Below are 7,750 nucleotides of genomic sequence, written 5' to 3' on the forward strand. Positions count from 1 at the left end.
AAGAACTTAGACCCTAAGTGAGTTAACTCAATGGTGAACTCAATTGCTTAAAAATCCATAGACTTGTTTTAAAATGGAGAGAAATCGATTTTGTTGACTAGGTCTAATTATAGATCATGATTAGGTGTTTAAAACACTATTTTGAATTAGATCTGTTAGGTTTGAACCCAACTGGTGCAACCATCCGAACAAACGTGTCTCTGGTTTCAAATTCGCACAAAACCAAAAGGCATGAGTATACTCGCGCGAAAAAATCGTTAGAGCGAGTGTACTCTTAGTCCACACATAGACCCGATCCTAGACCTAGAATGGTGCATGCACATATGTGTCACATGGCCACAGCCCGGCCCGGCTCGGCACAGCTCGACTCAGCTTTGCTTGATGCATGCACGCATTGTAAGGAGATGGTCCAACCCAAGTGTTCATTCCTCCTTGGCGGCTCAAGCCTTAAACAATATATATATATATATATATATATATATATATATATATATATATATATATATATATATATATATATATATATATATATATATATATATATGTTCTCTTTTGTCATTTTCAATGTGGGATAAGAGAGTCACACTAAAAGAGAAAAACCTTTTCAAAATGATAAATAAGGGGGAAATTTGGATTTGAAACACCATTTATTTTTAAAATACAACAATCGCCCTACATGTTTTAAATTCAAAATACTTCAGTTTAAAATAGAAGAGTTGTGTAATAGTGTTAATGTCTATTGTACTTTAATCGACATTTAGAGTAAACGAGACGGGTTTATAGGAATCATGTGATTATCGGTCTTTAACTTGACCCGTGAAGCATTAACTACTATACATGCCATTCAGATAATTTTTTTTCCTTACAGTTGATTCTTCGGTATGGTGCCTTTTGGCCATGTTCATTTACCTGAATTTTCATGAGTGCTCTAGAGAAATAGCCTATATATTCTTAGAGGAAGCGATCCCACTTCCACACTCATATATGTAAATTCCATCAAATGTACACAACAACCGGATACACTACTATATATGGTTATAAATTTATTAAGAATTCAAAAACTCATCCTCTCTCACGTTCTTGCTTACACTGCCCACACCATAGGAAGGTGAAAGTTCTATGTAGTGCTTCTAAGTCTTCCAGTGTCTTGTTGTTTATGTATTGAACCTATCACATGTGATCTCCACTTATATAGGTTGGGTTGCCGACACTGGTAGCTCATTCGGTTAGGCTCTTTCCCATTCCTTTCGATATTTTCATGACTAATCATTTAGATAGTCCTTTGTTTAGATTATCTGCCTGATTATTTATGATCTTATGAAATCACTATGACTCCATCATTCAACATGTGTCTCACAATATTCAGTCGGAGTCAAATGTGTTTACTTTTATCATTATGTATTTTGCTCTTAGCCTTAGTTATAATTGCTTGATAATCACAGTGAATAGATTTAATAGACACAAATACCCTTCCCTTATTGATTTCATATTTCAGGCTAGGTTCTGTCTCTCCTATGCGCCAGACTGCAGGTTCTGGCCGCTAACCCCATCTGATTCGTTCTCTGTTAGCTCTGCTTGGGATTTGTGTAGGAGGAGAAATCCTCGTAAAGCTTGGACCATCTGCGTTTGGCACGCCAGCCTACCTCCTCGAATATCTCTCTTCGTCTGGCATCTGATAAATAAAGTTGTTCCAGTTGACATGGAGATTCAAAAATGGGGCATCTCGGTGGCTTCGAGCTGTGAGTGTTGTTCCTATCTTCAGGACTCAAGTCATTCAGTGGAATCGCTGAACCACCTCTTTATCGCTAGCCCTCTTGCCAAGTGCATTTGGAATTTCTTTGGGGGCATGTTTGGTTTGATTTTTAGTTCTATTTCATCCATCAATAGTATGTTATTAGCCTGGTGGGACGGCCCAAACCGACCCTCCCCTCTGCTTTGAATAACTCCATGTATTATTTTTTGGGAAATTTGGAAAGGCCGGAATGCTGCTAGATTTGAGAACATCAGCCTCTCTCCTTCCACCCTCCATTAAAATATATCTATGTGGCTCATTTCTCTAACCTCTCACTATCCGACTCGTATGCACCCCCCGCCTGGCCGGTTCTTCATGGAAGAGTTGGGTCTTCAGCCGTTGGTTCTTTGGTGCAGGCCTTCTCAGGTGGTTAGGTGGCAGAGGCCGAGTCCTGGTTAGATCAAGCTGAATGTCGACGGCTATGCCCAAGGGAATTCGGGTCTGTCGAGTGGCGGCGGTATTTGTAGAGTGATATGGGTAAGTTTGTCTTTGCGTTCTCCTCATCTTTCGGTATCGCCTGCAATATCAACCTGAGCTTAGGGTTATTCATGACTGCCTGGAACTATGTGTTCAACATGGCTTCCATCAAATTATGGTGGAATCGGATTCTAGTCAAGTCGTTGATTTTTTGAATGGGTCCTCTACCCCCAGTTGGAAGTGGAAATACTGGATTGCCAGGATTTCTAGATTCAAAGCTTTTGCCCGGGTTATTTTCTCACATATCTACAAGGAAGGTAATGAGCCGGCGGATGGCATGGCTCGCTTGGTTAGCTGCTCTCAGACCAACTCGCTGATCACGAACGTTTCGCTCCTCCTTATCAAGGTCAGGGGTAGTCTTTTCCTCAACAAGGTGGGACTCGGGGCGGTCTGCTTAGGCTCTTCATGATCGGGCCAGCAGTGCTCATCTTGATTTCGCTTTTTGTTTTGTTTATTTCTCCGATGTATCTAGTCCTGTCCATGTCTCATGATAGGTGGGGCCCACCCTTTTTGTTGGGCCCACCCGAAGGTCTGTAATATTTTGTGAGTAATGAAATCATGGCATCAGTCCATTTCTCAAAAAAAAAAAAAAAACCCTTCCCTTATGTGTGGCTATTTTGGAGCCCATGTCCAGAGAAGACAAAAGAATGTATGTGGGGCTCAAGCTGGGTTTCCATTCTTGTATCTCCAATGTGGAGGAAGGTGGGAAAGTTTGGTTTTTTCACAATAACAATCTCAACGTCTCAGTTGTGCAATGCTCAAATCAGGTGATTACTCTCCAAATCCAGGTTCTAAACTCTAGCTTAATTTTCCATCTATCTATTGTGTATGCAAAGTGTTCCAGAGTGCAGAGGAGAGCTCTTTAGGAGGATCTAATCTACATGGCAAGGAATATATCGGGCCCATGGGCAGTGGGCGGTGATTTTAAAACTGTCCTCTCCACAGCAGAAATCAGGATACTGGCAGCTACACTGAATTTGCTGATGCAATGGAACTCGTTGGTTTGATGGATGCGGGTCTCAGCGGCAACAGGTTTACATGGAGCAATAATCAAGTGGGTAGCCCCCGGGTTTGGGCTCGCTTAGACAGAGTTCTTTGTAATGGTAGTTGGATTAATTCCTTTCCCCATTTCCAAGTCAAGCATCTCCCTCATGTCAACTCCGATCATTGCCCTCTCCTTCTAGCTTTTCCCCCAATGATGCAGTATTTCCTGAAATCGTTTCGTTTTCAGCGTATGTGGATCTTGCATCAGGAGTATCCCAATGTGATTAGACAGGCCTGGAAGGACGATCTTTCAGACCAACCCATGATCAATCTCATGCTCAAAATTCAGAAGGTCAAAAACCATCTGAAAGAGTGGAACAAATCTGTTTTTAGCAATATTTTCCAGCAACTCAAATCAGCTAAACACTCCATTGCCCAGTTGGAAGATTAGGCGTAGGATTCTCAGCATATCAACCAAGGAGAGCTTCTGGAAGCTAGAATGCACCTCGAGCGATTGGAACTGGCTGAGGAAATCTTTTGGAAGCAAAAATCCCGCAACAATTGGCTTTAGGAAGGTGATCATAATAAAAAAAATTTCACATGTCAGCCACAGACAAGATTAGGAGGGCATGTATTGAAGAAATCCAGCTGGAATCTGGCGTTATGTCCTCCGACCCAAAGCTAATTCAAGATGAAGCGGTGCGGTATTTCTCTACTCTGTTTAAGTCAGAACCAATCATGATGCAAGACAGTCTTCTAGAATCGATCCCGCAAGTAATCTCTGCTGCAGATATTGATCTTCTCTTGAGTTACCCCTCTTTGGATGAGGTTAGGAGAGCAATTATGGCCCTCCTAAGAGACAGTGCTCCCGGTCCCGATGGGCTCTCAGGTGTGTTTTTTCCCAACAGTTGGGATATTGTTGGGCCTGATATCCATAAAGCGGTGGTTCAGTTTTTCCTTGGTGGTAAAATGCCTCGTGCTTTCTCGACTTCCCGCATCTGCTTGATCCCCAAGAAAACAGCCCCTAAAGTCTTTTCCAACTTCCGTCCTATCAGTCTATGCAACTACCGTGTATAAATTTTTTGTTAAAGTTATTGCGGATAGATTAGTGTTGATCCTCCCTAATATTATCTCCCCTGAACAAGGAGCTTTCGTTCGAGGCCGATCCATAACAAAAAGTGTTGCTCTAGGCTAGGAGATTGTAAGAGAGATCGATCGGAAGGTTAGAGACGGAAATATAATCCTCAAATTAGACATGAAAAGGCTAATGACCACCTAGAATGGGATTTTCTTATGTGGGTTCTTGAGCATTTCGGATTCTCTCAATCATGGATTCAAATGGTGGAAAAATGCTGGAATAACAATTAGTTTTCGGTACTCATCAATGGTTCAAGTTTTGGTTTCTGCGAGTCCTTTAGAGGGCTGCACCAAGGGGACCCTTTGTCTCCAAGCTTGTTCATCTTAGCGGTAAAGGTCCTAAGTAGAGGTTTTGCCGGCCTTATCCACAGCCAAAAAAGTATTCCGTTCAAGCTCAAACTCGGTTGTAAACAAATCACTCATCTTTTATATGCTGATGACACGATCCTTTTCTTCAATGGTGGTAGCTCATCTATCAAAGCGGTGTCAGAATTTCTCTCCTTTTACCAAGCTACATAAGGTCAACGTATCAATTACCATAAAAGATGCGTGCATCACTCCTCCAAGATGCCGGTGAATAGAATTAGAAACATCCAGCGCCGTCTTGGGATCCCCTGCTCTTTGGCGTCTTTCTTTTAACTTGGGATTCCTCTTGTTAAAGGCAGGGCCAGAATGTCCTTTTTTTGTCCCTTGTTGGAAAAAATTGAAAACAAAATTCAAGGGTGGAAGGCCAGAATTCTTTCGCAAGCAAGCAGGTGCACTCTCATCAATCATGTTCTCTGTGGTATTCCCATCCATGCAATGTCGGCCGCCTTGATCCCTTCTCAGATTCTTCAGAGAATGGAGTCATGCTTCTCCAATTTTCTTTGGGGCTGGCACGAAGGTAATAAAAAATGGCATTAGATTAAGTGAGATAAAATATTTATGCTAAGAGAAGAAGGTGGATTAGGCATTAGAAAACTTAGAGATGTTATGACAGCGCTCAGATTGAAAATGGCATGTTCAATTAAGATTGACACGAGCAGAAGTTTGTGGGCTGAATTCATTGCTTCTATATATGGATCAATTCATGATGGTATGTCTGTCCCTTCTTGTTCTTCCCTCTCCCCCATGTGGAAACACATCCAGTCTCTCTCCCCTGTCCCGGATAGCCATTTGCAGTGGAAGGTGGGAAGAGGCTCCCTCAACATATGTAACACCCCGTATCTTTGATACTCGGGTGTTACCCCTGATGAACCCGGTTATAGGGATTAAAGACGATTAAACTTAAACTCTACACATGTAGGTTGGAACTCCCGTTTGACGTCCACCATGATCCAAATGATCCAAATTGACCACAACACCAACTCGGAAGGTAAGAAAATCCTTAGATTAAAGCAAGGTTATGGACAAAATTTCTAAGACACAATGACACCATACACCTTAACACGATAAATTATGGCCACTGGGCACTCGGAACCCCTCAAATATCTATTTCACCGTTAAAACAAAACCTCATACCCATCTGACCATTGGATCACAATCTATGGGAAAAATGAGGCCTTGAATGGTATAATATGGCCCACCTGGGCCTAAACTATTTCCCAAACTGGACCAGGGGCCCTATATAGGGACCCCCTAAACAAATGATCAGTGTAGATTTATCACAAACATCACAATAAACCCCACACAAGGTGCATGTGCACCTTGGGCTATTGTGCAAGATGTGCACCAAACCAAGCAGCTCGGTCCAATGGCCTTTGACCAAGCCAAAAAAGAGAAGTCCCTCCCGCCATTAGAATTTTGAATATGGAAGATTTTGAGCCCAAAAGTGGGCCACCATAGCCACTTTCTGGAAGATCCAAACCATCCATTTTAATCACGTGGCTCCACTGAACAAAATGATATAAGATCTTAGACCCATGCATTGAAACTTTGAAGATCAGTCCCAACCGTCCAAGCCCTTCAAATGTGGCTGACATTCAATGCGAGACTTGAGATGCACACTAGCATGTCGTTATCCATGTGATTTCAGCCACCTGGTCACTTGCACACGAGTGCGGATCCTCTGCCTCCCGGATGCAGGAACTCCCTGCCTCCAGCGTTTTCATTGGTCAACGTCACTATAAGTGCCATGTCATTAGATTTTTTAAATATATTAAAAAAATACATTTAATAAGAAGTATAACGAACGTTAAACAAAAGCGGTTTGCGTGCTGAGTAACTCAGCAGGGTAAGCGTACTGAGAATAAAGTTTGTGGAGCCCACTGTCGTCATTCGTGCATTACATCAACTCCATCCATCTCTTTTATCATCTAATTTTAGAGTTTTACAACAAAAATTAATCATATCCAAAGATCAAGTGGACCACACCACCTGAAACAGTGTGAATTGAATTCTACCGTTAAAAAGGTGTTGGGGGCCCACAGAAGTTTTATATCAAGATGATATTTGCTTTTTCCATTCATCCATGTCTTTATGATCTTATGAACAATTTGGATGAAAAATAAACATCATTGGGGGCTTAGAAACATTTCAATGGTGAAAATCAATACTTTCACTGTTTCCTTTGGTATAGTCTACTTGAGCTTTTAATATACTTCAGTTTTGGGCTCAATCCCTAAAATGATTTGAAAAAATGGATGGACGGCGTGGATAAACCATAAGAATTCACAGTGGGCCCAACAGAGTTTACTCAGTACGATAAGACTCGTACCCAATCCAATTTCACAATTTCCGGCCAAAGCCTTTTGCAATAAGATCCTCCGCAAGGATTCCGGATGGGCCCACTGTGATGTTTATGATAAATCCAACCCGTTCATCCATTTTTAGATATCATTTTAGGACATAATACCAAAACTAAGGTGTATACAAAACTCAAATGGGCCACACGAGAGGAAACAATGGGGATTTAGTGTCCACCGTTGAAATATTTATATGGCCACAAAAGTTTTGCATCGGTCTAATATTTTGGTGTTTTCACTTCATCTTAGTAAAAATGACCTTATAAACAGTCTGGATGGCATATAAACATCAAGACGCCTAGAAAGGCTTCAACTGTAGGAATTTCTTTCTCCACAGTTTCATCTTGTATGGCCCAATTGGGTTTTTTATTATCCTAATTTTTGGTTACATGTCTTAAAATGAGATCTAAAAATGGATGAATTGATTAGAATTCTTATAAACATCATGGTGGACCCCACCATACATCCCAGTGCTGGAACTTCATGCAAAAGGCTTTCCCCGGTGAATCCGCGTCCACGGTTTCCATTGGAAACGGACTGGCTACTCCCCTGCCACTCGGTACTATGTGGGCCCACCATGATGTATGTGTTTCATCCATGCTGTCCATTTATTTTTCTAGATCATTTTATGATATGA

The 7,750-nt window shown here is 41.6% G+C and overlaps 1 protein-coding gene across 1 annotated transcript; it reads left to right on the top strand.

Moving 5' to 3' along the window:
* Positions 1–2,424: 2,424 nt before the first annotated feature.
* LOC131249536 (uncharacterized) lies at positions 2,425–3,704 on the top strand. Its single transcript, XM_058250341.1, has 2 exons — positions 2,425–2,558; positions 3,215–3,704. Exons 1-2 carry the CDS (start codon positions 2,425–2,427, stop codon positions 3,702–3,704), a joined length of 624 nt encoding a protein of 207 aa, XP_058106324.1.
* Positions 3,705–7,750: the final 4,046 nt, after the last annotated feature.

Source organism: Magnolia sinica, chromosome 6 (genome assembly GCF_029962835.1).
Source record: "Magnolia sinica isolate HGM2019 chromosome 6, MsV1, whole genome shotgun sequence".
Lineage (NCBI taxonomy): Eukaryota > Viridiplantae > Streptophyta > Magnoliopsida > Magnoliales > Magnoliaceae > Magnolia > Magnolia sinica.

Coding starts and splice junctions, on each gene's coding strand:
- LOC131249536 (XM_058250341.1), top strand. CDS start 2,425: ATGGGTCCTCTACCCCCAGTTGGAAGTGGAAATACTGGATTGCCAGGA. Junction 2,559..3,214: donor CGGATGGCATGGCTCGCTTG/GTTAGCTGCTCT, acceptor TCCTCTCCACAG/CAGAAATCAGGATACTGGCA.